This window comes from Cydia fagiglandana, chromosome 22, assembly GCF_963556715.1.
Source record: "Cydia fagiglandana chromosome 22, ilCydFagi1.1, whole genome shotgun sequence".
Classification (NCBI taxonomy): Eukaryota; Metazoa; Arthropoda; class Insecta; order Lepidoptera; family Tortricidae; genus Cydia; species Cydia fagiglandana.
The window spans coordinates 11,712,819-11,730,453 of NC_085953.1; the positions used below are offsets into that span (position 1 = coordinate 11,712,819).

Genomic DNA, 17,635 nt, shown 5'->3' on the forward strand with positions numbered 1-17,635 from the left:
GGTCGTCTTCGTGACGGCAGTTTCAGGGGCCCATCTAGTCAGCGGCAAGTCACCACCTGCCTCGATAACATGTTTTAGCATTGTTATGGCAGGTGTCCGGACTTCTCTACAATAGCCCAGTCTCATTGTCCATCCAAACTTCAATCCATAGACCGGTATACTATTCACTTTTTCTACAATAGTCCCAATGCCTGCTGCGACCGGTTCATGGGTGTTTATTGTTGCGCCTGTGAACGGGTTCCAGCAGGCGTTCTACATGACATTAAAGCTCTCCAAGGCCCCTCTCTCCAGCTTGCCTTCATTGGCCGGCTGGAGTGAACACTGAGCAGGGGCCGCAGGACTCTTACCTCTGGCTTGCCTTAACCGGCCGTCCAGAGTGGGGTGTCAGAGCTATATGCTCGCAGGGCGGAAGTGAAATATGCCTAAGACGCGAGTTGGCACAGTGGCTGCCTACAGCCACTGGGTAGAAAGCGGTGCACACCTCTCCACGCCCTGAGCCGCTCACGTGATGTTGTCCCCTTTTCGCTCCGTGCGAGCGGCCGTTTTCGGGGACCCATATTGTGAGTTGGCGAGTCACCACCTGGCCCATTTTTTCATGTTTTTAACATATGAGCAGGGCAGGTGCCATAGTCTCCTCCATAGTCCCGGTTACTAGCCCACTAGCAACTCAACGCAATAGCCCGGTTTCTTTTTGTACCTTTTCTTGCAATAGTCCTACACTAACCGGGGCTTGTCCTTGGGTGCACTACTATAGTGCAAACAGGGATAATCGTCGGTTGGTGTCACATTACATTTAGAGTAAATTGTCTTATTACAAGGGGCCTCTACGTGTTGGCTTCGGCCCCACGCACGCCTTCCAAATGCCCGGGACCCCATGGTCCCGAGAATTTGTAAAAGACAGACATAATAATAATTGCGAGCTATTTGCGAGTTCCTGTAATTGGCTCTATATATCTATTTATGATTCCATTGTCATTTAGTTAGCTGTTGGATCTCCTTATGTAAATAAATAAATAAATAAATAATAATAATAAAATGCTTTATTGCACACTACAAAAGAAATAGTACAAAAGTATGAACAGGTACAAATATGTAGGTAACAACAGGCGGACTTATCGCTAAACAAAACTAGATAGACAATTGTTATCGCTAAACAAGCTAGATGTAGTGCATCTGGCATGTTTTGCGAAGCTATAACAGACGGTTTTCCGGCAATCATGCGCAAGAAAATAGCATCTCTGCTAGGTCGAGTTAGAAGCAGTCCCAACAGTATTCTGAATGCTATTGCTGACAAATACGATAGCCCAATTCTCGCCTATTGGATTGGACAAATGGGGGACAAAAGCGGTGGCAACTAGCCCTTATTGATAATTAATTATGAACTTAACTACTTATTCCTAATACTAAACCTTTAACTTTAACTTTTAACAAATTTTACTGTGTTACTAACAACTATGAAGCCTACATTCTTCGAAATGAAGATATTTTATTATTATTTATTTATTATAAACCAATACTCCAGTCAGCTCAGTCCGTTGCCTCCGTTTCTTTTCATTACCCTTGTTTGAAAGCGGGCATTATTGAACTCCAGAGAGCGGGGTTTTCTCAAGTGACATCAGTTTCTTAGAAACTGATAGTGAATTATATCAACACAGCAACTTGTAATAATTTTATCAACTTGTTGATAATAATAATTGTAATAAGCCCGCAGGGCAGCTTGTGGCGAGCTGTTGGGGAGTAACGACCCCACGGACCCGAGTGCTCCCGAGAGTCGGTCAGGGTCTCCGTCTCCGGCGTGTCTTCGTCGGTCGGAGTGGACCCCAAGGGGACCCGCAGGACTCTCAGCTCTGGCTTGCCTTCATTGGCCGTCCAGAGAGGAGTCGCTAGAGCTATATGCTCCAGGGGTGGAAGTGAAAGATGCATAAGACGCGAGTTGGCACAGTGGCTGTTAACAGTCACTGGGTAGAAAGCGGCGCACACCTCTCGACACCCCTGAGCCGCTCACACCGATGTTGCTCCTGGTCGTCTTCGCGACGGCAGTTTCAGGGGCCCATCTAGTCAGCGGCGAGTCACCGCCTGCCTCGATGACGGTGTTAACATTGTTATGGCAGGTGTCCGGACCTCTTTTACAATAGCCCAGTCTCATTGTCCACCCAAACATCAATCCATAGCCCGGAATACTGTTCACTTTTTCTACAATAGTCCCAATGCCTGCTGCGACCGGTTCATGGGTGTCTATTGTTGCGCCTGTGAACGGGTTCCAGCAGGCGTTCTACATGACATTAAAGCTCTCCAAGGGGCCTCTACGTGTTGGATCTATATCCCCACGCAAGCCTATCAAAAGACCGGGATTTATAGGCCCGTGAAATCCAAAAGGAGACACAAAATTGTAATAAAATGCAAATATATCTAAAGAGGAAGTTGGAAATGAATGTCAAGATGAGTTTATAATTGAATAGTTATAATAATATTACGTCTAAGCTGAAAGCGCCGAGTTTGCAGTGATAAAGTATGGGAGTGCCATTTGGCGTGCAAACTTAGTCAAACTCTAAAAAAATAGCCCTGTAATGGGCGACGCTCCATTTCCTAAAAATTTCCTAAATTTTTCCTAAAAGGACTCCCGCAACGCGGGGTGACGACGTTTGGAAAACGTCCTCCATGCAGGACTCTTCAAGACACCTAGGACAAAGACCTCAGCTTAATACCCTTTCATTATGGGTGAACAATGCGCCGAGCGATCTTGGTCCTGATCAAAGGCACATAGGACTAGACATTCTCGTTACCAAGGACCCCCTCAAAGCGGGGCCTCGTCGCCTAATAAAATACCCGCAAAGAGGGGGTCCGTCGCTTACACAAAATACAAATACTTACTGTTTCCTTATTGTCCACGGCACCGCTGCTCTTGAACACGTCGTAAGGGTACAGTATGCGTTCATAGTGGTTCTTGAGTATGGAGCCAATGCCCTTTCCCTGTGGGTGACCCATACGCCGTGCGATCTTGGTCCATTTTCGCTCCGCCGAACATGTGTCGAAGCCGCCTGTGAAAATCGAGGTAGTTAACCTTCAAATCAAGAGTGAACAGGCACCTCCTGGGCGAGCTCGCTCCATCGTAGGCCCGTCTATGCTTCGGCTAGTCTGTGGCTATGAGTAAGCCCATTCATAATTAAAAAAAAAGTTTAAAATCTTTAATGACGTTTATGTTATATTATAAATGCCGTCGGACTCATGCAAGATTATCATCCTGTCTGTCGACATCGACGAAAGACTGCGACCAGGAATACTAAGATGGTAAAACTACAGTACCTAGACTTGTGTCTCCTCTCTCAAATTTGTATTTGAGAGATGAAATATATGGCACTTAACATAGGTACAGTCACCAGCAATAGTATGTTACACAACGAAGGCCGCAAAAATATGTGGCACGATCTTATTTGTAGAGCCATAACATAACATAAGAGCGTGTCACATATTTTTGCGGCCTTCGAAGAGTGACATATTATTGCAGGTGACTGTACCATACCACTCATGAAGCCAAAGAAAAAAATACACTCAGAAAATCGTCATAGAACTTGCTGATCTAATCTAGAAATTTTTGCTCCACCCTCATTATTGACAGAGCGTTAGGGAAGGTCTCAGTTGCAACTTGGGCAAAAATGCTTTCGTATGTAAATATGTATGGATGTTCCCCTCTGTAGTACGCATTTCTCAAACGATTCTCGTGAAATGTTGTGAGCATGTTCGATAGTTAGATAGAATTTTTCTGTCATGTAAGTTTTTTTGGAAAAAGTACAAAATGGAGGAAATTGGCATAAAGGACTTAAGCGCCAGTAGAGTCCATAGCACTTAAGACCATTGTGAGTTTGCTTTGATAATGACAAAACAAAGTATTTTTAATTTTTTTTATTTTTTGAGTTTATCGTGAGCTCACAGATTAAATTATATTAAAATTTCTTTATTAACATATGGTCACAGAGCCACTAGTATAAATATTACACTTACCGGCTTCTTTAACAATTTTGTGCAAAGAGTAGAGATCAAGCGGCTTCCTCTCGACTGTGGGGATCTTGAGGACGGAGCCCTGGAGCTCCCAGAACTTTATAATCTGGTCCAGGAAGTTTAGCTTCACCCTTGTTATAGCCTGTGAACATAAAACGGTAACCAAGAGTTTAGAAAAGCTCCCCTCCTGATTAAAACACATTTATGGATAACTAACTTGTCTCAATCACAGACAAAACATCCTCCAGACCGAGCATAGTCGCGCTACCCCCTCTGCCACGCATACGGTAGTTTTACTCCCTGTTCGAGTCGAAAGTGTCTTTGTGTGACGTCCGCGTCTTTGAACGGACCAATCACGGCACGGGATTTCGCTCACCTCGTCACGCGCACTCCCGCATTTTTGGCATCATCAGTTGCATGAAATAATTGCTCTAAACTCGGTCTAGAGGATTCCTAGTCTATGGTCTCAATTAAAGGAAATAATTGGTGGTGAATTTTTCTATTCAAAATTCAGTAATCTGTAAAAAATGGGGAATGCAATACAATAGTAACATTAGTAACTCTTACTTCCTATTCTTTATATAAACTAAATATTGCTAATAAACTTCGAATTTTACCTCAAGTGCAACGGTGCACTTGTGATCTCGAAATGTAAAGTGTCATTCTACGGAACTTGCTATGTAAACAAACCGCCATATTGAAATTCGTCATTCAGTGAAGATTTCATTGCAATTTCAATATGGCGGTTTGTTTACATAGTTAGCAAGTTCCAAAGAATGACACTTTAAGGTAATTTTCAAATTAATCCTCTTAGTGCCACTTGCACCATTCAACTAACCCGGGGTTAACCAGTTAAACCTGGAGTTACCATGGTTACCAGTACAATTTGACACTGAGTTAACGGTTTGACTGCTTAACCTTGGGTTAGTGGGATGGTGCAAGTGGCCCTTACCAGAATTTGAACCTGGGACCTCCTGCTTCGTAGGCAGAGTAGACTAGGTGGCCGTGAAAAACACAGTTTAGTAGAGTTTGAAAGAAGTTTACCTCTAATTCATTTAACCGTTGTATCCGCGGTGTGAACCGCAGACGGTCGACGTCCACGGCGAACGGGGGTTGCCAGTGCTAAAACAATAATAAATATATTTTAATGGCTCATTATGGTTTAACACATTTATTCTCATAAATTCTCATAACATTATTCACTTAAAATGAGAATATAAATTTAACTTAATGCAATAACTCATTTAGGAGATAAATGGAGCAAAATTGTAACAATGGCACCCTAGAGGACATAAAAAAGAAACAAAAGATTTTTGATGAATAAATTCTTTTGCCTACAAAAAAAAAAGAAATGGGTAGGCAATTTAAAAGATGGTCCGATGAAATCGAATACATGGCTGGAAGAACGAAAACATGGAAACATGGGCCAGATTAGTGCAAAATAAGGAAGAGTGGGGGAGGCCTTTGGCCATAGGCACACAGAATCGATTATAGATTAAGGAAAACTATAGATATAGTATAAAAACGTATTTCTGATATAAATAAATGTTTGATTTAGTTTACTGTCCACCGAGCTAAATCTGCATGGCATTTGCAATGACAAAGTGTGATAATGTCATCATAAATGTCAATTTCTATTAAAATATTTGTTTCTTATTAAAGTCAGTGCAGAGTTAGCTTAGACAGACTCTAGCACAGTGGAAAGTGTTTGTCTTCAAATACAGCCAGGGACATTAAGTTAACCTGAGCAACTTGATTTATGGATATCAACAATTTTGCATTTAACAAAGGTGTGTTAAGTAAGTTGGATCCGCCCTTATTCTTTCAAGCAATTTAGTCCAGTAAATAACAGTCTAGACACGCGGCAGCGTGTCAAGCCAAGTTCAAGCAAAGGAACTGGCTAGCCAGCGCCAAGTGTAATAATATTACACAAACCACTTGGTGCCACTTTTGACCCTTCTATAACTCAAAACATCTTTAACGTAAACACATAAAACTACGTGTGTTTAATTATATCCATAAGGACATCTAGAAGCCCAAATTTCATGAAGCTAGCTCAAACGGTTATAAAGATATGAAGGTCAAAAAGTCGTAAATTTTAAGACTGACTGACAGACTTATAGTACCTAAACCTAACCTACTTCCAGATGACCTAGAAGGATGAAATTTGGAATCCAGCTCAGTTATTGTGTGAAAGCGTAGGAAAAAATCTAAAAATAAAAAAAAGTTATAAAATAGGGGGGGTCCCCATACAAAAAAAACATTTTTTATTGTGACTGACATATAAGTACCTAAACCTAACCTACTTCCAGATGACCTAGAAGGATGAAATTTGGAATACAGCTCGGTTATTGTGTGTAAGCGTAGGAAAAAATCTAAAAACAAAAAAAAGTTAATATAGGGGGGGTCCCCATACAAATTTCTTTTTTTATTGTGACTGACATATAGTACCTAAACCTAACCTACTTCCAGATGACCTAGAAGGATGAAATGTGGAATCCAGCTCGGTAATTGTGTGTAAGCGTAGGAAAAAATCTAAAAATAAAAAAAGTTAAAAAATAGGGGGGGTCCCCATACAAAAAGCCTGTAATACGCGCTAAACAACCGGCCAACGGTGTGTCGTTGGCGGCGCGCGGCACCACATAATTAATACAAAGAACAGAAGTAAAAAACATGCAGCGGAAACACAAGAAAAAACATTAAATCTCAATACCTGCCTAGTTTTCTTTACAAAAAGTATTGATATCCCATCAAAAATATAAATGTAAAAAAGGAGAGCCAAGTTCAATACAAAAATTATGCTTGGCTGTGGGGTTCACCGCAAAAAGAATGGAGATCTAAATGAGTGCCAAGTTCTATGCAAAATCCAAATATGTATTTATAGGAACAAAATAACATTATAAACAAGTATTAAACTCTATTTCTTTGCTTTATTGGATACCTATAACAATTGCTGTTATTTTAAAAAAATGTGAGATCTTAAAGTAGGTTAGATTTGGCTTGGCCAGTTTTTATCAGAATTACAAAATATATATGTTGAATAACTTTATAAAATGACTGATGTAATGAAAACTGGCCAAGTCAAATCTAACCTGCTTTAAGATCTCGCATTTTTTTTAAATAACAGCAATTGTTATAGGTATCCAATAAAGCAAAGAAATAGAGTTAATTACTTGTTTATAATGTTATTTTGTTCCTATAAATACATATTTGGATTTTGCATAGAACTTGGCACTCATTTAGATCTCCATTCTTTTTGCGGTGAACCCCACAGCCAAGCATAATTTTTGTATTGAACTTGGCTCTCCTTTTTTACATTTATGTTTTTGATGGGTTTCTTTTACAACCTCCATTCTTGACACAATGTTTTGAGTTTTCAGTGTAACATGAGTGTATTGGTCGACAAAACATGCATGTTAGTCATTGTTAATGCTTCCTTTACTATAACAATATTAAAAATGATAATTTTTTAAAGCGATTATTTTAAAACTTTTTTTTATCTAGTTAAACAATTTTTGATAAAAGTAACAACAAGTTTATTTAAACTGAAACAAGGAGAAAAATACATACAGGGCGTCCCACAGCTATGCTACATGGAGGGAAAGTACCCTGAATATTGTAGATGGAACATTTTACTGAAAGAAGACTTCATTTTAATTTAAAAAACAATTTAAACTGCATTCTTAGATTTTTAAATAATTACATGGTTGAACCGGGAATCGAACCCGCTACACGAAAAAAAAAAACATCCTGTAGCTTTTTCATCCCGATCGAAAGGCTTCATCATAAGGATTATTTTTTGCTAAATAACATAGTGCCAGAAACTAAAGGAAGACCATGAATTTTAACATTTGATGTGAAATTTAGCGAAATAATCAAAAGAGAGTGCTTTGTATTCAACAGAATGACACTCATTTTGAGCATTTGATAAATTAAATTGGTTGATTTGAATTAAACATGTTAAAATTCATGGGTTTCTTTTTATTACCGACACTATGTTATTTAGCAAAAAATAATCCTTATGATGAAGCCTTTCGATCGGTATGAAAAAGCTACAGGATGTTTTTTTTTCCGTGTAGCGGGTTCGATTCCCGGTTCAACCATGTAATTATTTAAAAATCTATGAATGCAGTTTAAATTGTTTTTTAAATTAAAATGAAGTCTTCTTTCAGCAAAATATGCTATCTATGATATTTAAGGTACTTTCCCTCCATGTGGCATCGCCGTGGGACGCCCTGTATATATGAAAAGAGTTGGTTAACGGTAGTATTTGGTTAGGACTATAGCGATAGGGCTGCCCCGTTGTCAAAGCCTAGGATTATTTGTGGATGTGGATCTGTGCCATGTTCTGCGGATGCTATTATTTTATTTACTGCAGATTGTTCTCATAGAGGCAGATTATTTAACAGTACTGTTGTTACTAATTTAAATTAATTTTAACTTGAAAATAAGCAACATTACCTATAGTTCGTTTTTTTTAGCATTAGAAAGAACTCCACAGAAGCAAGCGTGCAGTTTTTATCAGGCTCTTTAATTGTTAATAATTATTGAATTATCTAATGTAGCATGGTCAATACATACAATTTACTTCAAATTATTACAGCTAAAAGTGCCGGATTTGGAACCACAAGCTTACTTCTGCGAAGTTCTTTCTAATGCTAAAAAAAACGGACTGTAGCTCAGTGCATGTAGGACGGCAACAATATTAAACAAACTGCATACAACCTATTTTCCAGTGCAAATTATGCAGGTCTTGCAACATTGTTGAACTTCAATTTAAGTATTTAATATTCTTAAAGTGACTTGTGCCATACTGACCTTAGGCTGGGCCATTATTTAACACAATATGGATTATCTTCATGTTCAAATTAAATTCATTTACAGCGAAACAAAGTGGCTTTGTATTGTCAGGTGTTTGACAGCCTAAATTTAATTCCAGTACTTGGCAGCCGATTGGTCAACCCTATTCCTCAGAATTAACCTGTTGTCTAGCCAGGACGGAGATGTCCGGCCAATTGTTCGTTATCCTTGCCTCCCGCTCCCCGACCGGGAGACCCCGTTTTTGTTAAATAACCGTTTTTTTTTGATCCGAGATAATTGGCAGGTGAAAAGCAGCGTCAATGTCATATAAACAAAACTACTTTTCCACTGGGGTTGAAATGGCCAGAGATCTCCGGCTGTAACAAATACATATATGGTACTTTTGTTTACAACTTGGTAGATGACAGGTTAAGATTGAAAGTGGCAACTATTGTTACAGTGTTCACCAAAGATATATTTACAGTAAATCCAATCCTTTCCTTTCCAAATTTTTTTCGTATTTCCTAATTCCTTGTTTCCCTAACTTTTAATACCTCCACAACTTGACATTGGCTAACGTTCAAAAAGCCATAATAGAAAAAAAAAGATATATTTATGTTATAAAGTATTTTGACACTAACTGACATTGATTTTAAGAGCCATATTTCTTACCAAAATAAACATTTGTCATTTTAAAACATTTTTAATTTCATATTGCATTTGGACACTAACTGACATTGATTTTAAAAGCCATATTGCTAAACATAATAAACATATCTCATTTTAAAACATTTTTAATTTCATATTGCTAGTAATTCCTACAAAGTTTTATAGAGACTAGTTTTTGTTGTGACTGTTTATTATTATTTTGTGTGTATATGGCCATTTCTGCAGGAAACATCAAAACAATATACATTTTAACTTTATTTTACTAAGATTCACTGCATCATACCTATATTTGTTTGTTTATTTGAATCTTTACATTATGTTTATTTTATTTGCATCTTGTGTGATTTTGTACCTACCACTTTCTGGAGTCAGATGGAGCTCAAATAGACAAATGTTTAGTTGTAAAAAGGTGTTTATGGTACTAAAACTCTCATTGGTTACAAAAAAAAAACAAATCTTGGGCTGACCTCATTAAAGGGGCAACTTAAGGTCACTAACACAACTATCTCTGGCTATAATTATGAAATTCACATTAGTAAATTCAGGGCAACACACATTTCAGAGTAATATCACTTAAATTGTCACTATGTTTTATTCACTTGAAATCACTGCTGTAACCAAATTATGTTATTATAATAAGATTTAAGAATATAATTCATATCTTTTTATAATTCTATTCAGATATTTTGGTAACAATTGCATAATATGTAACAATTATGTCAATCACTAATATGATAACTTTAAAAATCAATAATAACAATTCATTGACTGCTAGTTTCAGAAATATATGATTTAAATGTTTTTGATAATAATATGGATATTATACTTGTTTTCCTTGAAGATTTAGCTATAGAAGTCTCTCATATGACTAATCATAAAATAAAAAGCATGACTGTGGTAAATGTAGTCAACCATTTTGAGGTAGATATGGAATTGTTCTGACATTTGCACATATTCTCAATATCAGACTATTCCAGTGGTTTTCTCTGTATTCTTATATTTTTAACACTTTTTAAAGCAAGAATATATGCCAATATATGTCAGTAAGTTACACCATTTGCATTTAAGCAATTATTATGCCACATTACCATATTACTTTTCTAAAGCCTATGACCTTTCCTAACATCTTAAGATACGGAAATTAAGGGTTGAAAGTTATTTTCAGCACACCCTGGGAGTGTTTTGTTTTTAGGTGCAGCAATTTATATTATTGAAAGTAAGTATACATAGCTAATAGTCAAATGACCCCAAGTCTATTGGTTTGGTAAAAATCCTAGACTTAAAAGCAGATGAAAATAGAGCAAACCTGAGAGCATTTAACGAAAATACAGTTACACGCGACAAAAAACGTCGCAATAGTTATTTTTTATCTGAACCACTACAAGCAGCATTATAAGACAAAATGGCAACCTGCCTTCTATGCACAATATGCCACTGCATTTAATGACAATCAAATGCATTTTCTGCCAGTGTCCACTTTTATAACGTGCCCAGGCATGTTTTATTGAGGATTACGCCCTAAAAACAGAAAATAGATAACGCGCGAGAGACACAGACGGGTCTATGTGGTTGCATCACACAACAATTAACGTGCGAGTTTAGGGTTAGAAAACCACTTGAAAACGACAATTCCTAATTGCAAATAAACAAATTAAGGTCAGTTTAGAGGGTTTCATTGTTTTATAACAAAGGGCACTAACCGCAGGGGGTTTGATTTTGCATATTCCGGACTTCTCTGCAATTGGCCTTATTTTGCTGATGTACGCCAGAGGATCCAGGAACTCTTCCGGCGTCGGCTCGAACACGGGCGCCTCCGGGGGCACGCTGAACGTAAAATTATCAGGTTTCATGGGGGACGCCGAGTCCCCCATACTAACTTCAACATTGGCTTCGTCACATTTTCCCATTTTTGAGAAAAACTATGCAGTTCACACAAATACAACAAATAATATCACTACAGCATCATCAATCGTTAAGGTATGAATAACGCACGTCCACAAAGAAATAAAAGCATTAGAATTTGTCCTTCCATAAGGAATCACAACGAGATGATTGAAATTATCACCAACAAATATCAGTGAGTCTTATTGCACGTCCGCCATGCGAAATTGAACTTTCGAAACTGCGGTGTTGCTAGTGGAAAAAAAGAGTACGCATAATTTTTTTATTTTCATGGTGCATTTACAAAAGCCCGTTGTCATAAAATAAAGACTGGTACACAACGTACTGCAATATAAAATGTTTATGAACACTTTTTGAAAGTTTTATCGCATTAATTTATTTAGTAATGTAACATTTAAGCAGTACAAATACGGTAAAACATATTTCTTCGATTATTCTATAAATTATGTCTTATGTCCAACCACAAGGAGATAAGCAGCTAAAAAAACGCTATTACCAGTCTTCCTGCTCAGATTTGGTTTGGCTCGCCTAACACGAACGACAACGAGCACATCGAACACTGCTGTTCCTAATTGCAAACTAAAACGACTAACGAACTGAGTCTTGCAAGTCTACTAACTAGAAACAATGAGTTAAGTGTGTTGATTATTGTTAGTGTCGTGTAGAAAGAGGAAAATCTTATTTGAATAGCCTTGTCAGAAAAGCCCTTTTAAATTTACAATTGATCTCCTTGTTTGTTAATTTTTTCGTGTATTAAGCCTCACATTTGCGGATGTCAAGATTTGGTACTTAAAAAACGTCAAATATTACATTTTTAGCATTTTTAATTTAAAAAAATGAAACGTTTAGTATTTGAGCAAGAATATAGGTGCGTTTTATTTAATAAACAGTAACTTGGCCGACATTTCGGGATCTAGACGATTTCGTTATATGTGTGACGTTATCTATGAAAAGGGACCTTATTGTCGATGGCGCTTACGCCATTATTACCGATTAGTCCGGGAGCCGGCTGCATGAAACAAACCTCATCAAAAAATAGAATATACCTACCCTGTAGAGGTACCTGACATTTAGTAGATTCCAACGCACTTGGTCGGCCTAGGCTTAACCTGGCAGATTTTGTACAAATGGCAAAAACGTTGGACAAAAATTCATCAAAAAAAACCTCATCGAAAAATAGAATGAAACTTGTATGGTAGGATACCTGACCTTGAGGACAGTAAAAAAAAAGTGGTCGGCCTCACCTTAGCCTGGCAGTTTTTGCAGTCCGACCAGATTTATTGGGTCACGTGAGAGCTACAATTTACCTCATCGAAAAATAGAATGAAACAAACGGATTATAATAGCTAAAATAAGCCTGTCGACGTATGTCTTGGTCGGCCTCACCTTAACCTGGCAGTTTTTGCAGTCCGACCAAATTTATAAAAAAAACATCAAAAAATTTTTATCGAAAAATCGTATGAAACTTGTATGGTAAGATAGCTGCCTTTGAGGACAGTAAAAAAAAAGTGGGTGGCCAAATCCTTTGATGGCAGGTTCCTGTGTCCGACCAATTTTGTGGTACCACGTGAGAGCTACAATTTACCTCAACGAAAAATAGAATGAAACAAACGGATAATAATAGCTAAAATAAGCCTGTTGACGTAGGTCTTGGTCGGCCTCACCTTAACCTGGCAGTTTTTGCAGTCCGACCAAATTTATAAAAAAATCATCAAAATTTTTTTATCGAAAAATCGTATGAAACTTATATGGTACGATAGCTGCCTTTGAGGACAGTAAAAAAAAAGTGGTCGGCCAAATCCTGTGTTGGCAGGTTCCTCTGTCCGACCAATTTTGTGGTACCACGTGAGAGCTACAATTTACCTCATCGAAAAATAGAATGAAACAAACGGATTATAATAGCTAAAATAAGCCTGTTGACGTATGTCTTGGTCGGCCTCACCTTAACCTGGCAGTTTTTGCGGTCCGACCAAATATATAAAAAAATCATCAAAAAATTTTTATCGAAAAATCGTGTGAAACTTGTATGGTACGATAGCTGCCTTTGAGGACAGTAATAACAAAAGTGGTTGGCCAAATCCTGTGTTGGCAGGTTCCTGTGTCCGACCAATTTTGTGGTACCACGTGAGAGCTACAATTTACCTCATCGAAAAATAGAATGAAACAAACGGATTATAATACCTAAAATAAACCTGTTGACGTATGTCTTGGTCGGCCTCACCGTAGCCTGGCAGTTTTTGCAGTCCGACCAAATTTGTGATACCACGTGACAGCTAGAATAGGACCACACATGCTGTATTCCATACGCATCATGACTTTGTGTACCTATCTGATGGGCGGGCGTATATGAAACGCCTTCTTGTACGTGCAGGTGATCCAGGTATACACCAAAGCTTAGTTTTCAATCGAACACTTGTAATATAAGAGGAAAAACTGCACGTGATCCTTCCAAAATTTAAATAAATGGTAAAATGTTCCTCCACGATGTTCTCAACGGGCATCTAGACTGCGTTGGATTGCTGTCACAGTTAGGGCTCCGCGCTCCCACGCGCCGAACTCGTCACACCACACTATTCCATATTCCCTGTCATCGTACCAATTATGGCCAAAATTCTATTCTATTAAATTCTGAGTAGAATCGCACGTACCTATAATAAATCGTTCCAAAACATTGACCCTTTCTTCTCCTCCAGACGTGTTTTCAAATCACAAATTGCAAAGCAACTTTCCTGGTAGTCACGCACTATCACACCCACTTACACACATACACCCACCCACCCACACACACACACACACACACACACACACACACACACACACACACGAACACATAAATTCCAATAAATGCATACAAACTAATAGATTCGCTCGTTTATGTAGGTACTGTATTTTTATTTGTTGTTTACGCAAATTTAGAGCTATACCTACTATTTTAGGATTTTTTTTCCAGTTTACAGTTATTATTAATTTTTTCTCTTTTTCCTTGTACCTTAAAGACTTACAAATTAATTTATATTTACGATTCTTGTACAGCACAAGTTACAAGTCTACCCACAGATGATTTTTTATTATGTATAAATTACAGGAAGTTCTGTTATTGGCTATGCTATAAGTTCTCATGTTTTTTTTGTATATTATTTAATGTAAACGCTGTTGAACTTCTCAATAAATATAAATAAATAAAAATACACAAGATAACCTCACATATATTAAGTGATTATCTTATTGTTATTTCTTCGACTCGCAAAGGCGTTATGTGTCCTTCAAACCATTTGATCTTATACATTTCATCTCTTAATGTCCAGCCACAATGTGTTGCATCAAATTTGATGCAAGTGGATTCTGCCGCACACTGCCACATTGAATTTATGAAAGCCGCCCGTAACAAGCCATACGTCAACAGGGTTATTTTAGCTATTATAATCCGTTTGTTTCATTCTATTTTTCGATGTGGTAAATTGTAACTCTCACGTGGTACCACAAAATTGGTCGGAGACAGGAACCTGCCAACACAGGATTTGGCCGACCATTTTTTTTTTACTGTCCTCAAAGGCAGCTATCGTACCATACAAGTTTCATACGATTTTTCGATATAAATTTTTTGATGATTTTTTCATAAATTTGGTCGGACTGCAAAAACTGCCAGGTTAAGGTAAGGCCGACCAAGACATACGTCAACAGGCTTATTTTAGCTATTATAATCCGTTTGTTTCATTCTATTTTTCGATGAGGTAAATTGTAGCTCTCACGTGGTACCACAAAATTGGTCGGACAGAGGAACCTGCCAACACAGGATTTGGCCGACCACTTTTCTTTTACTGTCCTCAAAGGCAGCTATCGTACCATACAAGTTTCATACGATTTTTCGATAAAAAAAATTTGATGATTTTTTTATAAATTTGGTCGGACTGCAAAAACTGCCAGGTTAAGGTGAGGCCGACCAAGACATACGTCAACAGGCTTATTTTAGCTATTATAATCCGTTTGTTTCATTCTATTTTTCGATGAGGTAAATTGTAGCTCTTACGTGGTACCACAAAATTGGTCGGACACAGGAACCTGCCAACACAGGATTTGGCCGACCACTTTTTTTTTACTGTCCTCAAAGGCAGCTATCGTACCATACAAGTTTCATACGATTTTTCAATAAAAAATTTTGATGATTTTTTCATAAATTTGGTCGGACTGCAAAAACTGCCAGGTTAAGGTGAGGCCGACCAAGACATACGTCAACAGGCTTATTTAAGCTATTATAATCCGTTTGTTTCATTCTATTTTTCGATGAGGTAAATTGTAGCTCTCACGTGGTACCACAAAATTGGTCGGACACAGGAACCTGCAAACACAGGATTTGGCCGACCATTTTTTTATTACTGTCCTCAAAGGCAGCTATCGTACCATACAAGTTTCATACGATTTTTCGATAAAAAAAATTTGATGATTTTTTCATAAATTTGGTCGGACTGCAAAAACTGCCAGGTTAAGGTGAGGCCGACCAAGACATACGTCGACAGGCTTATTTTAGCTATTATAATCCGTTTGTTTCATTCTATTTTTCGATGAGGTAAATTGTAGCTCTCACGTGACCCAATAAATCTGGTCGGACTGCAAAAACTGCCAGGCTAAGGTGAGGCCGACCACTTTTTTTTTACTGTCCTCAAGGTCAGGTATCCTACCATACAAGTTTCATTCTATTTTTCGATGAGGTTTTTTTTGATGAATTTTTGTCCAACGTTTTTGCCATTTGTACAAAATCTGCCAGGTTAAGCCTAGGCCGACCAAGTGCGTTGGAATCTACTAAATGTCAGGTACCTCTACAGGGTAGGTATATTCTATTTTTTGATGAGGTTTGTTTCATGCAGCCGGCTCCCGGACTAGATGCTCCGATATAAATACAATGCTGCGCGACGTTGTGCGGCGTAAGCGCCATCGACAATAAGGTCCCTTTTCATAGATAATGCCCCATATAATGACGAAATTTATACACAAACACTTACGCCGCCGGCGGCGCCGATAATACGTTCCTGTTACCGATTTGGCTGACATCCGCATCATGCGGATGCTCCGCATCGTTTTTATGCGGATGCGGATGCAGATGCGGATGTTGAAAATAATGCGGATGTTCCGCGGATGCGGATGCGCATGTTCGCAACATCCCTGGTATAGGGACAGGGACCATGAGCGTTGGAGGGTCTACCATCTTGTGGCCTGAATCGGAAACGTAATTAAACATTGCCGAAGCAAGTGCTACTATCTACCGTTCTCGTACGTTTTCTTGTGCGTAGTAGGTTCTGCCATCTTGTCAACTACGACAACTACATCGGAAGCATAACATTCACATTTACGCCTCGCGCCAAAAATCCGACGGTTCCTGTTCTGCCCCTATATGTTCTAGTTCATGCACGCTCCCTATTGATAAATCACTGAGCTATAAATCCAAATGGAAGAACTTATGAAATAATGTAAATGGCCTCTCCAAACGTCAAAGACAATCGCATGCCATTTGCAATGCGTTGCGGCATTTGGTTGATCTATAATTCGTTGCTCCACTTAGCCAGCAATCTATCTAAATCTTATGACGCTTATGACTTTTGTTGCAACGTCTATAGGAGCCTTTTACTAACCTTTAAGCTGGCCACACTGAACACGACGGTGCCCTACAGTCAGTACAAGCTTTACAAAAATCTAGCTAGCTCTGTAAACGCGCCGTCTCGAATGCAATCGATGAAATCACATCCGTCATCCGCCATTTGCGAAAGTAGCCGATCGCTGCTCCGCAGCGCGAGTGTCGTACGTTTGAGTATGTCGAGAGTGTAATTTGTTATTTTCAATTAAACTGTGACTTCAGTGCTGGATTTTAGCAGTTAAAATGATTGTGAGATTTTTGAGCGTGCTGTGCCTGGGAGTTTTGGTGGCTTCGGCGCACAATGCCGAAGGAAACAACGACAATGAAGGTTCGTAATTATAATCTTCAGTATATTTATTTTTTATCGGTCCCAGTTTTATTTATAAACAGTGTGGAAAATATAAATCAACTTATTTAAAGATTTGAGAGGAGTTCGTTGGCCTGAGAATTACTTTTATCTCATAAATTGTGGCTTTGAAGTATATGTTACGAAATTTTCTTTAAAGTTAGTTTGTGATTTTCTTATTAGGGTCTGTATTATTTTCCTGACTTTCTAAAGTGTCCCGCGGTTGATTATTATGTCGACGAGCGGGTCGTGGGTGTAGAGTTGATAGCATAACCGGCCCGACGACTTCTGAGGCT

The 17,635-nt window shown here is 38.4% G+C and overlaps 2 protein-coding genes across 3 annotated transcripts in view; one reads left to right on the forward strand and one right to left on the reverse strand.

The window, feature by feature from the left end:
* Nucleotides 1-11,601, reverse strand: part of LOC134675457 (lysine-specific demethylase 5-like) — a 79,061-nt gene extending 67,460 nt beyond the window's left edge. Inside the window, exons 1-4 of the mRNA XM_063533726.1 lie at nucleotides 11,166-11,601; nucleotides 5,041-5,118; nucleotides 4,000-4,138; nucleotides 2,872-3,038 (exon numbers count right to left, since the gene is read on the reverse strand). Coding sequence (XP_063389796.1) covers nucleotides 2,872-3,038; nucleotides 4,000-4,138; nucleotides 5,041-5,118; nucleotides 11,166-11,372 — 591 coding nt within the window. The 5' untranslated portion in view covers nucleotides 11,373-11,601. The remainder of the gene's footprint in view (nucleotides 1-2,871; nucleotides 3,039-3,999; nucleotides 4,139-5,040; nucleotides 5,119-11,165) is intronic.
* Nucleotides 11,602-17,095: 5,494 nt separating this feature from the next.
* The window catches only part of LOC134675410 (calsyntenin-1), a 372,645-nt gene continuing 372,105 nt past the window's right edge, over nucleotides 17,096-17,635 (forward strand). Inside the window, exon 1 of one of the 2 annotated variants that reach the window (XM_063533639.1) lies at nucleotides 17,096-17,321. In XM_063533639.1, coding sequence (XP_063389709.1) covers nucleotides 17,237-17,321 — 85 coding nt within the window. In that variant the 5' untranslated portion in view covers nucleotides 17,096-17,236. The remainder of the gene's footprint in view (nucleotides 17,322-17,635) is intronic. The other variant, XM_063533638.1, reaches the window with a different exon arrangement.